At 33.3% G+C, this 22,545-nt stretch overlaps 2 protein-coding genes across 3 annotated transcripts; one reads left to right on the top strand and one right to left on the bottom strand.

Annotated features, from left to right (window-relative positions):
* Positions 1 to 1,839: 1,839 nt before the first annotated feature.
* Positions 1,840 to 4,634, bottom strand: LOC131845559 (cell growth-regulating nucleolar protein). 2 transcript variants are annotated; one of them, XM_059194631.1, is made up of 3 exons: positions 4,572 to 4,634; positions 4,243 to 4,415; positions 1,840 to 3,399 (listed from the first exon to the last, which is right to left on the bottom strand). In XM_059194631.1, the coding sequence occupies exons 2-3, from the start codon at positions 4,368 to 4,370 to the stop codon at positions 2,298 to 2,300; spliced, it is 1,230 nt and encodes a 409-aa protein (XP_059050614.1). In that variant the 5' UTR covers positions 4,371 to 4,415; positions 4,572 to 4,634; the 3' UTR covers positions 1,840 to 2,297. The 2 variants fall into 2 exon arrangements, with proteins under 2 accessions (XP_059050614.1, XP_059050615.1); XM_059194632.1 differs by having other exon boundaries at positions 4,504 to 4,577.
* A 239-nt stretch (positions 4,635 to 4,873) lies between these two features.
* Positions 4,874 to 22,503, top strand: LOC131845558 (transferrin 2). Its single transcript, XM_059194630.1, has 16 exons — positions 4,874 to 5,049; positions 5,278 to 5,471; positions 5,680 to 5,802; positions 6,146 to 6,307; positions 6,963 to 7,096; positions 7,525 to 7,691; positions 7,848 to 7,992; positions 8,315 to 8,506; positions 9,030 to 9,144; positions 9,759 to 9,941; positions 10,458 to 10,628; positions 19,408 to 19,577; positions 20,020 to 20,163; positions 20,659 to 20,846; positions 21,153 to 21,312; positions 21,765 to 22,503. The coding sequence occupies exons 1-16, from the start codon at positions 5,007 to 5,009 to the stop codon at positions 22,036 to 22,038; spliced, it is 2,565 nt and encodes an 854-aa protein (XP_059050613.1). The 5' UTR covers positions 4,874 to 5,006; the 3' UTR covers positions 22,039 to 22,503.
* The last annotated feature ends 42 nt before the right edge of the window (positions 22,504 to 22,545 follow it).

Here is a 22,545-nt window from a genome sequence, read left to right as displayed (position 1 = left end):
ATTACGGTATTAACAAAAGCATTCTTTTGAACATAGACTTTTACTTAATTTGACACCTTGACGTAGGTATATGCATACATTCAGACTAGGGTTCATTCCCGGGAAATCAAGCTCGAGAAAAGTCGAGAGCTCTAAATAACCAGCCAAAAATCATGCTTTCATTATAAGTCTGAATAATATTAGGTCATAACATATGAAATTGGCGTTTTATAAGGGAGTAACCTGAAGTATTTTTTTTTTCAAAATATAATATATTTATTTAATTAAAGTATGTACCATTGCTATTTATGTACTTTTGCCATCTCATAGGTATTTTATTGATCTCTTTACTAAAAAAACCATTTGGATGGGAATCAATAAAATCTTTGAAGGCACTTTGGACTGCCCCATCGGATTTGAATTTTTTCCCAATCAGTTATCCAAATTTCGAAAAAAATGGTGATCTGTTGAAGCGAGGTCCGAGTAGTACCGTTGTTGTCTTATACATTACAATTGAATCTCCTCTAATTTGGTAACTGTCTGTTGTGCAGTGTGTGGTCTAGCGTTGTCCTGAAGCATCAGTGGCCTACGGCCATTGACCAGCCTCGGTTGTTTATCAGCTAGCTTTCCATCATGGTTTCTTAATTGCTGACAAAACACATCTGCCGTAATCGTCTGGACAGATTTAAGAAAGGTGAAGTGAACAAATCCGGGACTAGTCCACCAAACGCTCGGAAGTAACTTTTTTTGAGTCAATTTTCGCACAGGGCAGGATTTGTTTGGTTTGCCAGGGTTCAGCCATTGCGATGAGCGTTTCCAATTATCATACAAGATTCACTTTACATCACAGATAAAATGATTCGATTTAAAATCCCTTTATTATTATGCCGGTTGACTAATGTAACGCAACAGTCTACGCGTATTTGTCGATTTACTCCACTGAATTCATGAGGTTTTCCACCTTTCAAGCTTATTCAACTTCCCAATTTGCTACAAGTGGACTAAAACAGTTTTGTCACTAACACCGCAACCTGCAACTAACTCGGACGTGGTTAGCGATGAATCCGCTTCCACAATAGCCTTTAATTCTTCATTACCAATCTTGACGTGGTTAGCGATGAATCCGCTTCCACAATAGCCTTTAATTCTTCATTACCAATCTTGGACTCCGGCCGCCCACGGGGATTGTTTTGCAAAACGAAATTTCCAGAACGAAAACGTTGGAACCAAAAATGCATTGTGTTTTCTTTTGCGACACCACCGCCATACACATCATTAATCCTTCGAGCCGTTTCTGTAGCACTGGTGCCACGGCGTAACTCATACTCGTAAATGCGATATATTAAGTTTTCCATTTTGTTACCTGGGTGACCCAAAGAAAAAACCAAAGATGGAAAAGCCATATAGATTACGGTATTCGAAAAACAAATGCACGAGTGAATAGCCGTATAAATTTGAAATTGGAATTCCTAACCAAACAGGAGATATTTGAGATAAAAGTAGCCAGTACGATAAAACGCTAATTTCATATGTAAATAGACAACCTGAGAAGACCCGAGAAATTAATCTCGAGAATTCTTGAGACCCGAGAAATTGAAAAGGTCGAGAAATCATGAACCCTAATTCAGACACTACTGAGAAATGCAAAATAAATGCATCTAGTTATTATACATTGTTTGTTTCATAGTATTTTCATGATATATTTATTAAAAATGAAATTTCTTAACCATGAGAACATGATTAACCTAGTTATAAATATGTAGGCAATTGTAATTATGACGAGGTCAGTTACTAAATTTCTACATACAATAAATTAATTATAGCTAATCTATAAATAAAACTTACAAAACTGAAATCTCATGTCTTTATTGACCGATCTACAGAAGTATTAATATATCTCATATTTTACTATAAAAACTGTCTGAAATTCGATTTTTCATAGGATATAGATGTCTGAAAAAATGCACCTAAAGTATGAATCCACAGATATAAATTAGATATAATTATAGTATCTTAAGTAGTAAGAAAAGTATTTTACACATCTTTTTGGTCTCTTGAATTTTAGATTCTTAAAATAGCTACAATGCATTTCAATAAAAAAAACATATACACAATCTTTAGTGGCAGTTTTACTTAAAAATATTATTATATTAATAACAGTTTCTATCGTCGAAATGACTATATTAAGTAGGTACTTTAAAATCAAAATATCTAATACATTTTGAAGTAAAGCAGATATAGAGGAAAAACATCATCAGAAACATTATTGTTATATTAAAAATCTTGTATAGAATCTAATCAATCATTCTAATGTTAAACTACTGCAAAAGCAGCACCCTGTTCTTATCAACCCTAACATTTGGAGCACTCTTCAATTTTTTGATAAATTTATCTGCAATTCTATCATCAACATCTTGACCAGTCGTCTCAAAAAATTCTGCCAAAACTTTCTTTTGTAAACGTTTAAAGGGAACTTCATTTCCTTTTTTCTCCAAAACTGAAATAATAACAGCATGCCAATCAAATTTGCCATTTTTGGCAGTAATTTCTGCATTTTCAGTATTAGCAACATTCTGATCATGTAAACAAATATTTTCAACATCTAGATCTGTGTCTAAAACCTTCAATTTCTTTTTTTGTGCTTTTTCTTTATTTAGTGGTTCATTTTCAATGTTTTCAATGTTAACATTTTCGATCAACTCCTGAGCCCCGTTTACAGTATCTTGCCTCTTTCTTTTCTTTTGTTTTTTGCCCTCTACTTGTACATTCTCTTCAGATTCACCATTTACAGATTCAGTCCTGTTCTTCTTCTTCTTCCCTTTCTTCACTTGAGTTTCTTCTTCTTCCTCAACCAATGGAGCTACAGCACTTTGCAACTCTGCTTCATACTTCTTACGTTTCTTTTCTTCCTTGCGCTGTTTTTTGGTTAACTTTTTGTCTTCTCCATTTTCCACATTACCATTAATTACTTCTGTGTCACCTTTATTTTCCGTTTCATTATCTTTAGATTCATGGTCAGCATCTTCACCATTCTCTTTTTCCTTTGCAGTATCACCATTTGTAATTGATTCATTATTTTTATTTTGATTGTTCCGTGCATTTGATAATTCAGATAATTTTACAGAGATCAAGTCCCAGGCTTGATCAATATCCTTTGGGTTTGTCTTTTGACCACAAACATTCTTGACAAAATTTATAAATTTCGGCTTCTTGCGTGGAGTGTTGTTGTGCTTACTAACTGTATCTATTATGCGTCTCACATTTCCAGATACATTTTTATGCTCATCTAGCACAGATTGTAAAATCTCTACCCAAGCATTTTGCATTTTTTCACCTTTTTTCTCTTTTGCAACAAACCCTTTTCCGGAGTATCTCTCTTCCTCTGTTATACATTTAATATGATTTTCATATTCATTACCACTGCAAATAAAGAAAGATATGCATTATAATTATATTTTTGTTTATAACAAAACCCTTTTTATTGGTTGCGAGCAATATAATTTGAAAATTAATTATACATAGTTATTCAGGCACATATTTGTAATTCTAATGGCAAACAAGCTGAATAGATAGATGAATATAATAATATATAATTTACACAGCACTATCTAGACCCAAGTTAAACTAGCTAAGGCTTGTGTTATGGGTACTCAGTAACTGATATAAATACACCACTATACCACCGAGCCCATCTGAATAGCATATGGAGGGGGGAAGGGGATTGTTAGTAGTGGGGACTCATGAACCCATTACTAGCAATGTACCATGTCAGGTTGACCTCCACGCGGTTCCCCCTGGAAACCATCGTGATAAATTCCTGGTGTATTTGTAACGATGGGCTAACTGACCTGACCTCATGCTCATCTTATCATCCTCCACTGGTACCCCGCCAGCGTAAACCGTTAGCGTAGGCGGGTGCACCATCCCATTATCAACCATAAAAAAAAAAAATAGCACTATGGATATCACATTATTGGGTTACACACATGATACCACTAATGTATTACCATTCCAGAGGATTAAGCTATCATGCCTCTTTTCCCGTGATTGTGCTACATATTTACAATCTATAATGGAAACAGCTTGTAAAACAAAATGCTTGTCAACTTAAATAAGTGAGACTGAGGTGTGTAGACAACTTTAGTCTACCTCAATTTATATTGATATTCAATGGGTACTCACATACTATATATAATTTACAAGAAAATACAATCTGACTGTGTAAATTATAAAAAAAATTATTAAGAAGGAAAAGTCACTTACAAAAAATCCTTAAAACAATCCATACAAGACAAATTGGGATTCCGATTCCTACATTTTGTTAAATAATGTTTTTCGACTTTAGGCTTCTGGACAGATTCTCCGCAATGTCCACATGTAAATACAACCATTTCCTTTAGCAACACGTGGATTTATACAAAAAAATATTTATAAACCTGCAACAGAAATTACAAATTAAAAATCATTTTTTGAGGCAACGCCCCTAATATGAAAATATTAATATTTATTATAAAAACTGCTTACAATCAATAATATGTTTAGAAAAATGCGCCTAAAATTAAAAACAGAACAATAATAAGAATTATATTTACCTATTTATTGAGTTACTGTGGGTGGTGGGTTATATACAGAATTGATATTCAATGTTGTCAGTTTCACTGTCAGTCTACAATAATAATTTTAATTATTTAATTATATTAACAAATACCCACCGACTGAACTTTTAAATTATTTAATTTATTAAAAAAGATGCCGGGAATACCATTATATTTCCAGTAAAAAAGTAAATAAAAAGTATTTCATTTCAACTCAGCGGTCAGCTCTAAGTTTTAATACATAACCTGTGGTTAAACTATCAAGCCGTTAATGTCAAAGTCAAACTTTGAATTAAAAGTTTACGGGTGTGTCCGGCTCTTCGCGTCTCAGATGATAAAGCACTGAAGTTTAAAATTTTATTCTTATTTACTAATAATTATGACATGACAATATTATATTCAGTTATAATTATTTAATAAAAACATATCAAAATGTTAATACGTCAATTTTACTTCTTTATTACGTCTCTGTCGGGTGAGTAGTGACTTATTTTCGAACCAAACATCCAATGAATAGAGTTGAAAGAACATTAAACAAACTTTATTTAAATTGTTTATTGCCAATATTATTAACATAATTATAATTAAATATTTGTGTTGGTCTGTTGAGTACTTGTTAATAATTTTCCTTAACTCTAAAATTTGTATAATCAATGGAAATCCACTACATAAATAAACTACCTATTCTAATAAAATGTTTCAGTTGTTACAGCGATCAAATATGGTATCGCAGCAAACTCTTTATCAGATAGAAGTTTGAAAGTAGAAGGACAAGACTTAGTGACATGGTGCACTATTTCTGCACTGGAACAACAAAAATGTGAAAAATTGATGCAAACAGTGATGTTAGACAGAGGTCTATTTGCGAAGGACTACATTGAAATACAATGCAAGCAGGTATGCAAACACCTTAGAAAAATGGATGAATGAACTGACTTCGTCATCATCCTATCATCCTTCACTGATTCTCTGCCTATGGTATTTGTGTATTCTAAATTCAATTATAATTTCGTGTGTGTTATGCAATGTCTTTTATCAAATATTAAGTGTGAGGGATTTAGGTGTTTTTTGTGTGTTATTTTACTATTAATTTTTATTCTTTCAGGCATTTGACACTGAAGAATGCATGTCGCTAGTAGATCAAGGAAAAGCCTCATTACTGGGTCTGGATGCTGGAGAAGTATATGTTGCTGGCAGATTTCATTCACTTGTCCCTATTGCGCAGGAGGTAAACATGTCCAGTCATATAGCTTTCTAAGTTATGCACTTTGACATAAATATTCATGTCAAATATTATAATTTTACTAAATAAAAATGATTAATTATTTTTATTGTAAAGTTTATTTCATAATAGAATAGATAATAGAAACTGCAACTGTCACTGGAAAGCTTAATATTAAATGATTTTTATATTTTATAAATTCATAGTACAAAAAAAATTATATTAGTATATTGTAAAATACATTTTTAGATTATTTAAAATACAGCTCATTGTTATTAGTAATTTCACATTTGTTTCCCGAAGCTAGCCTTACACTCACTCAATTTATATATTTATATTATTTATGTAGCTGTATGGAGAAGAGGAACCCTACCAAAACTCTGTAGCAGTTGTAAAAAAGGGCAGTCTCCCAAATATACAACCAGGTGGAGGATTGCATGCATTGCGAGGGGTGAAAGCATGCTTTCCTAATGTTGGGGCACTAGCAGGCTGGGTCATGCCTGTACATGTGGTATGTAACACCATTTCTTCTATTAATTTAACTAGCTGATCTTGTTTTTAGGAATATTTAATCAATTTTGTGTTGATAATTCAACAGTAAAATTATCCTCATTCTAAGGGTGTGACATCCTGTATAAAAAATGTTTATTTATATGTAATTATTTTTTAACAATATAAATTATTGAAAATTTGATTGATATGTTTTAAAAAAAGTATTTCTAAACAACAAAGCTTTTTCTGCAAACCACTTGTAATTTATAATACTATTTGTCAGAAAAAAATAATTAAAAACTTCTGTGGTTATTAACCACATAAGTTTTTCGTTATAATAATGAATAAACTTTGTAAGTCTAATTTCTGTTTGTTATTAAATAATATATTTTTTCCATTTTCAAATATATTTTCAAGTCAATTCAGCTGCATTCTTCACCTGACAATTTTAAAAACTCCTATACAGGATTGCTAATACTCATTTTACCTGATCCTCTGAGCAGAAGTAGTAACAGAAATTTGTCTCTTAGTATAATAGTTTATTAATCTTATCTTCTGTTTTTTAAACAAATAAATTATTATTATTATTATTATTCTATTCTTAACTTTATATTTCCTGTATCAATCTAATCCTAAACCCCAAAGTGATTTAAAATTATACACATTTTTTTCAGTTGATGCAAGAAGGTGGTCTTAAAATAACAGACTGCAATAATCATGTTAAATCTGCTACTGAGTTCTTTGGTGAATCTTGCGCACCTAACTCACTCAAAGATTTATACAACCCAATTGGTGATAACTCAGATAAGTAAGTAAAAATAAATATATATATTGTAACTTTATTAAATTAGTATCAAATAAAAAAAAAATAGTAAAATCCAGATCTTAATTTATAATAATGACGTCATAGGGCCTCATTAAAAATGAGTTTTGCACTAAATCAACTGCAGCCTCACACTGTTTTCCACCAACCAGTACCATTATAGTACCGTTACTGATTGTCGATAAAGAGAGAACAAAAAAAAACTATTTAAAAAACCATTTACAAGATGATAATCTGTATTGTCTTTAAAAAACTGACTTTAGTCTTTGTAGTTAGATCTTGGTCTGAGTAGTTACCTTAGATCCATTGAGAGCCGGCAAAAGTTACCTTAGATCCTTTCCATATTAAAAATGATAGTATTAAACATAGATATTCTTTTATGTGTCTGTACAAAATTGATGTTTTTCCTCTAGATTATGCAAGCTATGTTCTGGCGGCGCGGGCGTTCGATGCACTTTAGCTGACCCATATGCAGGCTATGAAGGAGCTCTAAAATGCCTCATTGCTAATGCTACCGGAGAGATCGCCTTCGTCAAGGATACCACTTTGCAGCATGCTTTGCTCTCTCAAAAGATTCTCGGTAGTGGCACTTTTATTTGATTACTAACGTAATAGAATAGTATAGTAATATAAGTACTTTGAATTTCCACTAACAAGTATAGTACTATGGATAGTTTTCTATAATATTACTAGTGCATAGTTTGTTGACAAATTAACTTATATCCTAAACGTTTAGGTGGCGTGACAGAGGACCAGTTTGAGCTTATATGTCGAGATGGGTCCCGTGCGCCTGTTTCGCAATCAGAAAATTGCAACTGGGGTAAAGTGCCAGCTGACGCCGTGGTTACAAGCAGCGCTGCTACCATCAAACAAAGAGAGAGGTAATAATCTAAATTTAGGGACATTTTGATTGGCAATTGACAATTGGCACAATATCATTAATACACTCATACTTGTACAGTAATATAGATTCTGCTAGTTATATGGTATTAAAACATTATTTAAATTATTTTGTGTTACTTCTACCCTTTTTAAAATAAAATGCTATAATTTTTCAAAAAAGGCATCCGCTCCGCTTCATGAAACTGTTCTAAAGATTTAACATATTAGAATTTAATTTTTAAATAAAAAAAGCAAACATTTCCATAGTCAAAAATAATGCTGTTGAATCAAGATAGTCTGTAACTCAAATTATTTTTACAGATATCAAAGACTGTTACAGAAATTGGTTGAGTTATATGGAGAACCAAATCCTCTGAATAAGGTCACAAATCATACTAATGGATTTAGAAATAGAGATTCTTTTGGAAACCCCCTAGTGTCTACATCAGAGTCACCACGGTATCCATATGATTACAGGAGGGATGATACGAACAAAAATCGTTTTAAGGATGTGTAAGTATATACAATACAAACCTTTTTAGACCTGCCCTCATACATAATATCATTTTGGTACATTCATTAAACATTGTATATATTAGCTTCTACCCAGGACTTAATTCACCTTTCCAAATTGTATGATAATTTATAAACACTTACATTTGTACAATAATAATAATATAAGGAAAGTCGTTAGCATGGGTACTTCCGTCTCACTTATTTCAGCCGCCAAGAATGTTATATTTCGTAAGCTGTGTTTCAGTTGAAGGCAGAGAAATTACAAGATAAGAGGTCATCAGAAGCGTTTCATGAAAATGTGATGGCGATAGTGCTACCCATCTGTTGAGTCGTAGGATTGTTTATCATTAGAATTACATAAAAGATATATACTGATGAGAAGAACTAGTGCTATAACAGACTAAAAGGTTATAGTATATATTATAGCTATAGTAACTGTAATAAAACAATTAAGTTCTTACAATTTGTGTTCATATTTCACAAATGGAACTGTTTAATAGATCTGTTATATTTAATCTAGTTACAGTTCAAGCACATTATCGCCTTTCCATAAACGTGTGGACGACTCTGGTCGTCCTATTGAACTGCCGTTCCAGCTGTTCAGATCCAATGGTACCACCGATCTCATGATACGGGTATGTATACATGCACCATATATCCTAGAAAGTCATAGTTCAGATATCCAATCTGAACTATGTATATATTTTTTGTTTGAGAGAATCGATTGCATTTTTGTAAAGAGAGTGTAATTCTCACAATGCTCATATTCCCCTAGTTAATTAATGTGTGCTAACCTTCGTAAATTCGTATCATAAACATATTTTTCATAAAAGCTAGAATAGTTTCCTATTTTTTATTATTATTAATATATGTATGGCTCCAAAAAGGAGTAAACCTATTTGATTAAAAATGTTCATTTCACGTTTACACATAGGAACAAAAAATAATTCGAATTAAAGTCACTAAAACAATGTTTTAATTATGTAATAATAATAATCATCAACATTTGTATTAATTAAACAACATAAATTGATTGGCCTCGGTGGTCTAGAGGTGTATTACCGCCTTATTTACGATGGTTGCAGGTTCGATTCCTCGCACGGTACAAATTTTTGTATTCATTCATTAAGATAATCCAAAAAACATTCATGAGTATGATTGTTTTCTGGATTATCTTAATGCTAAATAACAATGGTTCGGTTACCTTACATGAACATTGAAATAATAATATTATGCTTATAATATTCAGGATGCTACAGTGAACTTCAGATATTTGAAAGAAGAAGACCAAACTGCTAAATACATCCTGAATAACAATTACTTAGGCAATCAGGCTGAGAAAGCTATACTGGGCATTATGGACTGTCCGGTGAAGCGGGCCGTACTATGCGTCACAAGCGAACCTGAAATGGAGAAGTGTTTTAAGATGTCGGTAAGTAGTTATATATATTTGTAATTGAATGAAAGATTATAGGCTCTATGAATAGCACTTACGTAGCGTTAAATATGTGATACGCAACTGTTTACTTATTGAATTTCCAGTTGAAATGTTCTATAGAAATTCTGTTGTTTTATGGTGAAATGTAGTAATAAATGCATAATTTATTAAAAATATTTTGACCTAAATAGTATTCTATAAGCTCTTAGTTAGTGTGACATTTACTTTTTTCTTTTCCTTGCTTTAAAATAGTCATTTTTTCTTTTGTTAAAATAATGTTATTGCCCTTTCTATTTATGCTCTAATGATATTCTTACTAAACTTTTAATAGCCTTTGCCCCGGCATCAACTCTGGGTGCAATAACCCCCTGGTAGATGTAAGGTTGTAAACCTCTTAGGGCGGGAATTTACTCAAAAAGAAATCAAAATTTAACAAAACAAAAGAATTGCTGCCATACTTGGGAACAATTTTTTTTAGTATTTTGCAATAACAATTCTCTTCCCGTACAGGGCGCGTTGAAAGCGGCGCTGCTGTCTCCGGCGCTGTCGTGTTGGCGCGGACACAGTACACGCCACTGCGAGCGAGCTGTAGCTGAAGGAACAGCAGATTTCGTGCTACTCGATGCCGCTGACATGCTGCACGCCGCCTACAGGCACCGGCTCGTGCCCTTCATGCAGGAGGTTAGTCAGATATGCAATATATTTAATTTATTTATTGATTACTTATTACTAGGCTACAATAAAAATTGTACAAAAAAGCGAGTTTAATGCCATATGGTATTCTCCACCTTGTGAATACAGAAAGCGTTGTGGGGCACTTATGGCGAAAACAGTCAAGTTATATGAATTACTATATAAAATTAGATCATATTTTTAAAATCACTAGTATCCTGACGACTTAGGCGTAATGCCGGTTAGTCAGGGAGAGAAACACCTCAATGCCTACAATATTCACAATTACCTATTTCTTATTTGTTTTTATAACAATATAAACACTTTCGCTCCAAAACTCCCGCTGCCTCCGTTCAATCATCCGTCATCCACTTGTCAATGTCACATAGATTACTTTGGCTCTGGCCTCTGACGTTCCGTTTCAGGTTACATGATTATTGACTTTACCATTTTTAATTAATGGTGCGTCACACGATAGTTAACAGTCGGCCATCCTGCAATAGTGTCTGGCCCAGACACATAGGTAACTGATGAGCGTAGTCATGCTTATCAAAGGATATAGTGTCTACAGGATCATATAACAAATACTAAACTAAATAAATTAAAGATACACATTACTTTCATAACATTGACTATCTTAGTATACTATCAAAGGTTTACAATCTAAAATCAATACTAACAGAGCTAAGTTTCGGCATGCATTCAGAAATGCACAAAATATAACATAACATATATTAATTTACATAATCCAAATCACCCAAAAACACGAACAACCTTTTAGAGTAACAAACAATTATTTGGCGGTGATTGACTTCTATGAGTCAGACACTCACATATAATGTAAGTTTCCGATCTTATGAACATTGCATTTTTTTTTTTTACCTCCAAAATAGAACTTGACATTTCTCATCATGAATATTTTAACGGATAAATTTAACATATCACATTACAAAAGGTAAAACTTAATTACCTACATATATAGAAAAAAAATATAAAGAGAAAGTAATATTCTCGTGACATAAAATTAGAACAAAATCGCTGCCTGCCTTCACCTAACCAATAGAAAATAACAGGTCAATATTATTCAAGTGGTTCTAATACCCTCAATACTACTACTACTATTTTACTTCGACGATACTCTTGATTTACCAGAGAATTATTTTAATATAACATAATTCATTGAATTTCAGTTATGATTTACTTAATAATACCATCAGCTCACTGGTCAAGTAATCTATTGCATCCTTTGAACCCTGTACATTTAGGGGACTATAAATGATTGTAGATACTGATCTCAATTTTCTTTACAACACCAGTTTAACATAAACCAAAACCCACTGTTCCAGATTAATGTGAAATAGAAATAATCTTTATTCAAATAAACTTAATATAAGCACCCTTGAGTAGTCAAGTCTTTCTTCAATCTATCTCTTATTCGGAACGCAGATTCATCACAAGAAGAACAAACAAGAAACCTGTGTGTTGCTCTTTTAAATAAATATTGATTTACTTATATTTAATTAACAACAAGGATTAGGCATGCGGCAATCAACATAAAAACTGCTACGCACTTAATCTCCGTTCAATCAGACAACATTGACAGCGCTATGAATTTCAAGTTAGATATTTTCTAAAAAACATTGATTTATAAATGATGACATTTATAAATTCTTCGATTTTATAATAAGCTTTTTTTTTACAAAGAAAATATTTTATGACACATTTGATTTCTTTTTCTGGCAAATTGAGTACAGACTCTGGGAGTTTGTTGTAAAACCTTGCGCAATTTCCATAAAACGAATTACTAACTTTCGTCAAACGAACGTGAAAACTCACGTTCGTAAGCCTACTATTCACTTTATATTTAATCGATGGTATTCGTAGCCACTTCGGCCATCCAACGTTATCGAAGGGCCTCATTCGATATTATCATAACAGTTAACATCGGGTAATATAATAAAATTAAAATCATATAAAATTTAGTTTGAGATAATTTACATACTTAAAATATGAAAGTTGCCACTGACAACTACACATTACATTTCAACATCATGAATTCAGTCTTTGTTATATTTTTCCGCCTTAAGGTGTATCACTTAATTTTTCACACCAGGTACTAGTCAGCATCTCTGCAAACACGGCTGCCTAGCTAATTAGTGAAATACCTGTTAAAACAAAACATTAAAAAAATGCCACCGCTTGCCCACTATGAGCTACGGTCTCAATAGATCTGGATTTTATTAGACTCAGCCACCGCTTGCCCACACAAGGAGCTACGGCCTCAAACTGGTCAGATTCTTATTAAACTCAGCCACCGCTTGCCCACACAAGGAGCTACGGCCTCAAACTGGTCAGATTCTCATTAGACTCAGCCACCGCTTGCCGCCACAAGGAACTACGGCCTCCAACTGAAACACATCAAATATTTAACAACTGGTCATTTTCTCAATGAGGCATTCACCGCTTGCGCACGCAAGGAGTTACGGCCTCCAACTAGCCATATTCTTTATGGTACTATGCTATTTTTACTTCAGCCTCAAGTGATCTACATTGCAACTCAACTATGGGTTATATGCACTCCCATCAAATTTTACTTTTTATTCTATTACATTTTTTAAGAACTGGATTTCCTGGTTCCATTTTACTATTTCTCCAACGCTTTAAAGGACTTTATAATATTTAATTCAATTTAATTATGTACCAAATTCGAATTATATATCTGGTTGATATATATCTATCAATTTCTGAACGAACTTGCAATATATTACTACCACATACCCTACTCCTATTATTATCTACCAAATCTTGAGTAGCATCAACAAAAAGCGAGTCGTTCGTTGTACGTCGCATTGAGCACACGCGGATCCCCATTTTCTCCGTGAACTAACGTATACGGAACCATTAGCCGCGATCTCAGCGCAATCATCTCATCAGTATATCATCAAATCTAAATCACCATCATTTACCTTAAAATCCATAAATCGTATTCATAGTCATATTATTATTATATTAATCTCATAATTTCATCAAAGTATTGCAAATCATTTTTCATTGTCATATCAACCGCCCGTTCTATTAGCCATTTTGCTCATAATTCAGCTTGTCATCGATTGTAACTCATCATTGTCACTCACTCATTATCACTAGCATTCCTTAATCTTTCAGATCTATTCGTTCATGTACAACTCTTCACCGCGTATATTTACCGACTATTTTCCATCGAGGTGTATCAAATTTTACCTTGTGATCGTCCTTACTACAATCTTGCAGTGTAACTATCTTGTACACCTCGAGCGCTTTATTCATAATATTTCTAAAGTGTCTGTATACGGTGTCTGGGTTCTATAAATTAGCACCTCTTCTAATTTCCCATTAATTACAACACATTTTCTAAAATATTCTGCGTATTCGGCTGTAACTTTCTGCTTACTAGCAGACCATGTTATCAAGCCATTAGTTATATTTAAATTCCAGACACATAAAATCAGTTCTGAAAGGATTAATTTCAATTTAAACTATTTAGTTAGTACAATAGTCAATCCGATTTCTCCAAAGAGCGTTCAGCCACACATACAAGTGCATATAGGTGCTCAGACTAATCTATGGAATCAAATGCCCAGCATTTGATTGCGTTGATCATTACTTATAAAAATTTTAACTTAACCAAATATTTGAAAACAACATCACCGTTATTATTATAAACTTCCAATATCTCTACACCTGTAATTTTGTACAATTCAACATTAAAACACCCTCACTTATTTAATACATCCGTTCTCGTATGCTATGCAAGTGACAACATCAATTCTTATATGTTGATGAGTTCACTATTTAAAGCCTTAGTTAACACTTTTATTTTACTACAACTCAACAATTATGTCAAAAGTTACAATGGTCTAAATACAACACATCCAATCTCATATTCAAGTCAATTGAGTCAACATGTATACCAACAATTCTTACATGCTCGTTAATTTAGCATTATATGCTTCGATTATTCTCTTTTTTTTTTTTTTTTTTTCAATTAAAATCTTAATAGATACAATATCTCAAGATTTAACAAAGGTTAACTAGAAATTAATAAAATTGGCAAAACCATCTACAACAGTAATTTATAACTGTAAACTGTAATTCTTAACAATATTTAACTTTCTTATATCTTAACTTTCATTTATGTCCTCTAGTAACTTTTCTTATATATTCCTGGGATTAAATTGACAGATATAGCCTTACTTCCACAACTTATATTCTCTCTCATTTTATTTGCATTGGATATAAAGGTCTCTTAAAACAGTTATAGGTTCAATAGGATCCTTTCAACTTAAATCTAGTATACCCATGTACACTTTTCAAAACTTTAATGCTCATACATTTAACAACAATCAATTGTCCTTTTGTTTTTTTTTTTCTTTTAACTACCTGTGCTTCTTACATTTGTATTCACTATAATACCATTATAATTAAAGAACAATGGCTCAGCTCGCAAACATTTTCTCAACAAATAATTCTCTATAACATGTAAAATTTACAACTTATTTATTTTTCATTCTACATATATGCTATTCATAAAGTAGTTTATTATCCATCAGTAAACCATATAAAAATCTCATAAATTACGCCAGTATCCATATTCATAAACCAGCTCGTCCATACTGACTATCCACGTCTCTCCCTATGGAAGTTTGCATCCAGTCTTTACCTGCTGTTTCCTTTTTTTTTTTTCTTATGTCATCTGCTTATCTTTTTTTCTGCTGTCCTACTTTTCTTTTGTCTGTCGTCTCTGCCATTTTCTTATATATATTCTTTGGCTATCACGGGTCTCTTGGCTTATAAATTTTTCATTTCATTATATGGCGTCATACAATCCAATCAATCACAATACTATTTAAATGTTAAATAGGCATTACTATATGTATTTATACCTGTACATATGATACAATCTTCTTTTGAATCATTGCTATTTATATATTTTTTTTTTTCTATAAATTATACTGATACTGTGTTTGTGAATCACTGTTCATCCCAACGGATACCAACATCTTACTTTCAATCTAAGTTACATTTGTAGTGATTAACTTATGTTCACAAGATAATGAGGATTTTTCCTATTCTTCTTTTTTTTTTTTACTTATATATTCCTGTCATAGCTATACCGAAATCACCATGCACTGTCCTCTACAGTACAGTAGACTCACAGAAGATAATTGGAAGTGTGGCACAGTATAGGAGTGCTATCTTCATAAAACTGACTAACTTCAGTCTCATCCTCTTTGGTAACAAAGTTATATTAAATAAAACAAACCACATGCTTATAAAGGCATAGCATAAAACACCAACAATCAGGAATTCTCATAAATATATAATGGTTGTATAGAATGGGAATACGAATTTCCATGCATGGAAAGTTATGCAGCCTATTAATAACCACATTACCAAGGTCATCAGCAAAGTTTTCTAGAATATCCATATCTCTTTACTTTCCTAACAATCTTGTCTGTCTGTGTCTCATAATTTTCCTCTATAATAATTTTAAAGCTTATGTACTTTGAATATCTTAACATTGCCTCCCACAGAGACTATTTAATAATAACTAATTAATATACAGAAACTTCATTAGTCAAATCATAAAATATTTTATAATCCTGTAGTATACAAATACATAAAAGGTAAGTTACATAAACCATTTAAAAATAGTATCCATTTTTTTCTTTCTCCTCTATTTCACCATATCACAGTTTACATGTATTCACTTAATTCTCTCCCATCTGTCCATACCTATATACAACAAAAGAGTGCTATGCACTCATTTATTTCCATTTTCCTGCCATAATATCTGAATTATAAAGTTTATTATCCAAATTTCACAATTCTAGACCACACTGTTTGACACAATCCATGTGCTAACTTCAAGATGAGTTCATTATTAACTCATGAATGCTTTAAATCAGTTATTATCATCTTCTGATATACATTTATTTATATTAATATTCAATAATATATTCTATATATTCTATTTTTTTTTTTTTATTATCTGTACTTCACAAATATATAATACAATTTGAATTTAAACAATTATGATTTCCTCCTTGGTTGACATTTCAATTCCAATATAGATTTAACAATGAATCTGTCCACTTTATAGTTTTCTTAGTACTGTCATTCTACAAATGACACTAAATAATAAGACTCAATGGATAACTTCTTCAGTTCATTAGCTTATGCAGTACACAAGATTGGACAATATAGCAATACATTGCAATATATTACAATAGTCTATTTTCATTATTGTGATAACAATTGTCTTATGTTGTATATATTCATATTATAAAATCATGACATTTTGTGCAATTTACTGTATGGAGAGTTATAACTCATCAAAAGGCAAATACTCTCACTGTTGCGACTCAATATATATATCCAAACATTCTGTATGTACACAAATATTAACTTATTTCCAAAAACTTTTATTCATATTCATAACACTAATAGTAAATTTAAAGACAAACTTGTTGCTCAAGTATTGTTTAGAAAATTCAACAGGTTTCTTGTACAATCAATAATAGAATCAAGAGCCAACAACATTAATTTCTGGCTTTACCAAAAGCTTTTCTTTAGGTTAAAAGACAACTTCATAAATTATAAAACTAAACTAAAGTCAACAGGTCTTTTGTACAATCAAGACCCAACAACATCCATTTCTGGCTTTACCAAGTCTTTCTTTAGGTTAAAAGACAACTTCATAGTTTACAAAACTGAACCATGTAAGAATAGTCTTACCTGTAATCTATCACTTTCTAACATGTCACATATTAATTGGGTGCTTATAAATTCCAACAATCACTTACTAAACATTGTCTCAAATGACAAATGTACATAGCTACAGGTACCTGCACAGGACCTTTAAGTACCTTTATTGATCAACAATGGCTGCTAAGGGCCATTCTAATGAATTTCAAGAGAAGCATCAAAGAAGTGAACCAATTGCTCAAACATATAATACATTCAATATGAGCATACATATAATATATAATTCCAGCATAATATGACACCTTTGAGGAATTGGATATCATCTCTAGGTGCTTTTTCAACACATTAATAATCAATATTATATGATTATTATAACCTTGAGGATCCTAATAGATCTCAATTGGATTTTATACTAATTAATAATTAAATAAGGAACTATTAATAATAATAGTTTACAGTTATTCGGTTTTTAACATTGGAGTTTACTACCAATTGTTAGCCATTGCTATATATATATACATTTATAAAATTCAAAACACAGCAAGAAATATATAATAATTGTACTATCAGAGTTAAGTACTATTTTCACTGAGAACTTCACAGCTAATCATGAGATAGTATCTAAAATGTCTTTAATATGTAATATTATGAAATATAACATGTTATGTAGCTTGTATCAGTTTATGTCAACAATATACTATGTCTATCTATATTGATATGCTTTATTAATTCATTAATAAACACATATCAAAGCATCAATATAATATATATAACAATCTCAATTTGGGAATATAACCACAATCAAGACATATACCTGGACTATGCCTGTGATTGTCATTTATCTGAAATGGGATCATCAAACATATATGTATACCTATGTAAAGAAATAATAACAATTCTTCAATTCAATTCACGTAGAACAAACACACAAAACTGAACAGTAAGTTTGACTAATTTACTGTGAATTAGCAACAAACTCAGCAATACCATTTCACTGTTTATATGTATAACATGGTATGTGTTCTCATGTTCAACCTGTATGTCAACATAGTTAATAACTAACTGTTTAAAGTAACTGTTTCTAATCTGTTGATATCCTATCATACTCTATCATAGGCATTAATAACATAACAATAGTTACTCTGTATTTTAAACTAATTAGATATCCATGTTGTTTTATACTTAATGTATTCATAATACTTGTTTCTTAGGTATATTGTATACCTCAATATCGTGCTACATGTCATGTCATTACTCTCGCAAGTTATCGTACATACTAAATCTATTTAATATGTAGAAAGCAATTCATCCAAAAGTTTAATAAAACAAGTGAGATACTGCGTTTAATGGTATGCGTGTTATTAACGTAAATTCACTTACCACAACTTCTAGTCAGAATTACCTTACGGTGGAATTTGTAGGCGGGATTGGTACCGCTTCTGAACTTTTAAAATCACTAGTATCCTGACGACTTAGGCGTAATGCCGGTTAGTCAGAGAGAAACACCTCAATGCCTACAATATTCACAATTACCTATTTCTTATTTGTTTTTATAACAATATAAACACTTTCGCTCCAAAAACTCCCGCTGCCTCCGTTCAATCATCCGTCATCCACTTGTCAATGTCACATAGATTACTTTGGCTCTGGCCTCTGACGTTCCGTTTCAGGTTACATGATTATTGACTTTACCATTTTTAATTAATGGTGCGTCACACGATAGTTAACAATATGAAACATTAAATGTTATCTCTTCATAGTATAAAATGAAGCCGCTTCCAATGTCTATTGACCTAGATCTTGTAAACTACGCAAAGGATGTGCATTAAAATCCTTATCTGCAATAGATAGAGTGATTCAAGTGGAATGTTTATATGTATAGTACATGTACACCCATGCACCCGTACACCCGGGGCGGGTAGCTAGTAATTATTTCTATCAGTTCTACAAGTTATAGTTATAGTACAAGTTCAGCGCAGTTACGGACTAGAGGCGCTACGTGAATTATCCTGGGTTATTACTATCATTTTCAATCACTCAGGTATACTCATCTGGTGATAACTGGTACTATGCAGTGGCAGTCGCAAAAGAACAAGACCCTGACACGGATCTAACGTATTTGCGTGGTAAAAACACGTGTCACGCCGGTATAGGCATGGCGGCAGGATGGGTGTACCCACTCGCTTACCTCATATCAAATGGATGGATACGGTATGTAAATTTCAACAAAATTATCAAATACCTAATTAACAAACCTACCTTCTTTTCCGGACTTCGTACGATGGTTAACCGGATCAATACATTATTTGCCTATGTTCCATTTGGTATTATGCCATGTATGAAAATGTATGTCGTGTCACTTAGATATGAAATCAAATCAAAACAAACTTACTTTCCCTCTTTCGCTATATATATTTCGCTATATTGTAACAGATTTTAATTAGAGTCTAACTTTATGCCACTAAGCACCTGATTTTGTCAGTTAGATTCCAGTTTGCATTACAGACTATTTTAGTCCACATGGTTGACAGTTTTCATGATATATTTTTAAGCATTTTTTATTTTGTGTCAAAAACGTATCGAATGAGAACATCTACAATTAGTCAATCTACAAATAGCTTTTATCATATTTGTTTATATGTTTGACACGCAGACCATACGGTTGTGACGGCACGCACGCTGCCGCGGAATACTTCACCAAGTCGTGTGCTCCTGGCGCTCTCAGTTCCGAGTACGTGGACAGCGGGTCCGTTCCCAGAGACAATCTGTGCCACCTCTGTCATGGCGCCTCCTACAGGTACGTACGCATACGTGTAATACGAGTTACAAAACAATAAGTGGCTACTACTACAAATATTTTGTAATTCGTCTAATTACACAATACATAATATCTAGCTCATAATTAGTTGTGTCCGTGGTTTCACTGGCGTGAAATTTACAGCCTATGTTAATAAGGTTGTATAAGTCATTATTGAAAGTTCCTTTAAAATTTGTTTATAATATTAGTAAGACTTGTTGTTATCGGCGATTTTATCTACATTTTAGACATATAAGAATGACCTATGACCATGCTCATGTTACATATATATCAAGATCCGATCAGCTGTTTAATCTATCAATTGTTCATGACAACTGTCAGACATACATAAACATATGTATAATGTATTAATAGAAAATAACTACTGGCATACTCATAAATATGAATTATCAAATTGTGTGCGGAAAGAACCTGCGACCGTCAGACATTCATCTGATCTGTAATAGCTGTACTATCGAGGCGGTCATGACACAGGAGGTGCCGTCGCGACGCGAGCGAGCCGTACTACGGGCACGTGGGCGCGCTGCGGTGCATGGTCGAGGGCGGCGGGGACGTAGCGTTCGTGAGACACACGGCGCCAGCGGAGGCTTCCGGCGGACGGCGGCGCGAGTGGTGGGCGCGGGACCTACTTCCCGACGACCTGCAGCTACTATGCCTCGACGGTAAAGTCACACTATGAGGTCTTTTTATACATCACTCATATTTTGTAGGGGGACAGTGGGTACTAACCGACTCATGTAGCCCAAGGCTTTTGATTTTCATCTATCACTTCACAGTGAACGCGATCACAAGTCATCATTGAAATATTTACTTGGAATACTTTTGTAGGACTTTAAACATTAACACTCAATTCATTGTCCGGCTCGAAGGACCAAATAATTACTATTCATGAAATATCGTTAATAATTATTTTTTTAAATAGATTTATAATACTTATTGCAATTACGTATTTATAATTGATTCTACAGGGACACGAGCCAAAATGCACGAGTATAAACATTGCAACCTAGGCAGAGTACCAGGTTCAGTGCTTATGGGGAGAGCCAACCATACAGAATTGGATACTTACTCTAACTTGATGGTTTACGCACAGCAGTTATATGGATCTACTACGTCTGATGAGTTTAGGTAACATTTATTACTTATTTAAATATATATTAAGTACATTTTTAATAAAGAAATTCACTGACTAGTACGATTGTAGTCATACTATCTGTCGATATTTTTAAGTAAATCATTTTTTTTATATAAATATTTGTCATTTTATAAATGCAACGAAAAAGAATAATCAAATAAGTACAGTTGTTTCTGAAGTAATGTAGTTACATACAAGTGACTAGCTGTTACCCGCGACTTTTTAGAGATAATTGATAGTCGTAGATGTATGTTCATGATACACTTCCTTAAAATCCATGTAGCCGTATAGCTGTGAAGAGGTAACAAACAAGACATATATTTATAGCTTCAGAAAATATATAATACATGCTCATTTTATGTGAAAATGTTTCTACTAAAATATTGTAAAGTTTCGAGACGCAACTTGTCTACGCAACGGTAAAGAGTCGACGGTATGGTTGCAGTTTTAGCATGTTCTACTCTGCGCCGCCGTACGCGGACCTGATCTTCAGCGACGCGGCGGTGCGGCTGCGGCGCGTGCACCACAGGCAGCGCTCGGCCGCGCTGCTGGCCGGCCGCGCGCTGCCCCGCGCCGCCAGGCTCGTCTCCTGCGACGCGCCGCCCGCAGACCACTACATCGCCTCCGACCCGGACTTCCTCTCCGCCGGCCACACGCTCCGCCCGTCTGCCCTCGCTCCTCTCCTACTACTGATCGTGCTACAGTGGCCGGGCGTCTAGTACGCATATATACGACGATGCGACGCCAGTCGACGACTACGTCGCCTCCGATCCCGACTTCCTCTCCGTCGCACACGCACGCTTTCCATAAATGTAGGGTAGACTTCCCCTCGCGCGCCCACCCGCATATCTAGGAAACATTATAAACATTGGGACGGTTCGTCTCCGCGCCCGGCTTTATCTCGCGCACTCACCGGTATCTATCCTGTGCCCTCGCTCCTATGCTACTACCGTTCATACTAATACTACTGTGGTCACGCATGTGGTGCACATTAAAATATAAAGACCATTGAACGTTATGACAGGTATACAATATGAGCGGAAAATATACATTAACTTCATTTATAATTTACTTCTTACACCTCTCTCTCTCTCTCTATTTTGTTACATTTCATTCTGGTCTCATCGATTAGGTTTTTCTGAATTAGTGGGTAACTAGTTAATATTTTTATGTATAAGACATCATTGTAACTAAGGAAATGAATTTTTCAAATAACCCGTAAAACA

This window comes from Achroia grisella, unplaced genomic scaffold (assembly GCF_030625045.1).
Source record: "Achroia grisella isolate CSIRO2021 unplaced genomic scaffold, CSIRO_AGI_Agris_v1 utg474, whole genome shotgun sequence".
Taxonomy (NCBI): domain Eukaryota; kingdom Metazoa; phylum Arthropoda; class Insecta; order Lepidoptera; family Pyralidae; genus Achroia; species Achroia grisella.
The sequence above is the reverse complement of the archived record's forward strand: the minus strand, read 5'-3'. Positions and strand labels throughout refer to the sequence as shown.

What these genes read in the sequence shown, in the direction of transcription:
- LOC131845559 (XM_059194631.1), bottom strand. Translation starts at nt 4,370, where the DNA reads ATGGTTGTATTTACATGTGGACATTGCGGAGAATCTGTCCAGAAGCCT. An exon ending in GATTGTTTTAAGGATTTTTT is followed by an intron (nt 3,400 to 4,242) that starts GTAAGTGACTTT and finishes CTTTATTTGCAG; the next exon opens with TGGTAATGAATATGAAAATC.
- LOC131845558 (XM_059194630.1), top strand. Translation starts at nt 5,007, where the DNA reads ATGTTAATACGTCAATTTTACTTCTTTATTACGTCTCTGTCGG. An exon ending in CCACCGATCTCATGATACGG is followed by an intron (nt 9,145 to 9,758) that starts GTATGTATACAT and finishes TATAATATTCAG; the next exon opens with GATGCTACAGTGAACTTCAG. An exon ending in AGAAGTGTTTTAAGATGTCG is followed by an intron (nt 9,942 to 10,457) that starts GTAAGTAGTTAT and finishes CTTCCCGTACAG; the next exon opens with GGCGCGTTGAAAGCGGCGCT.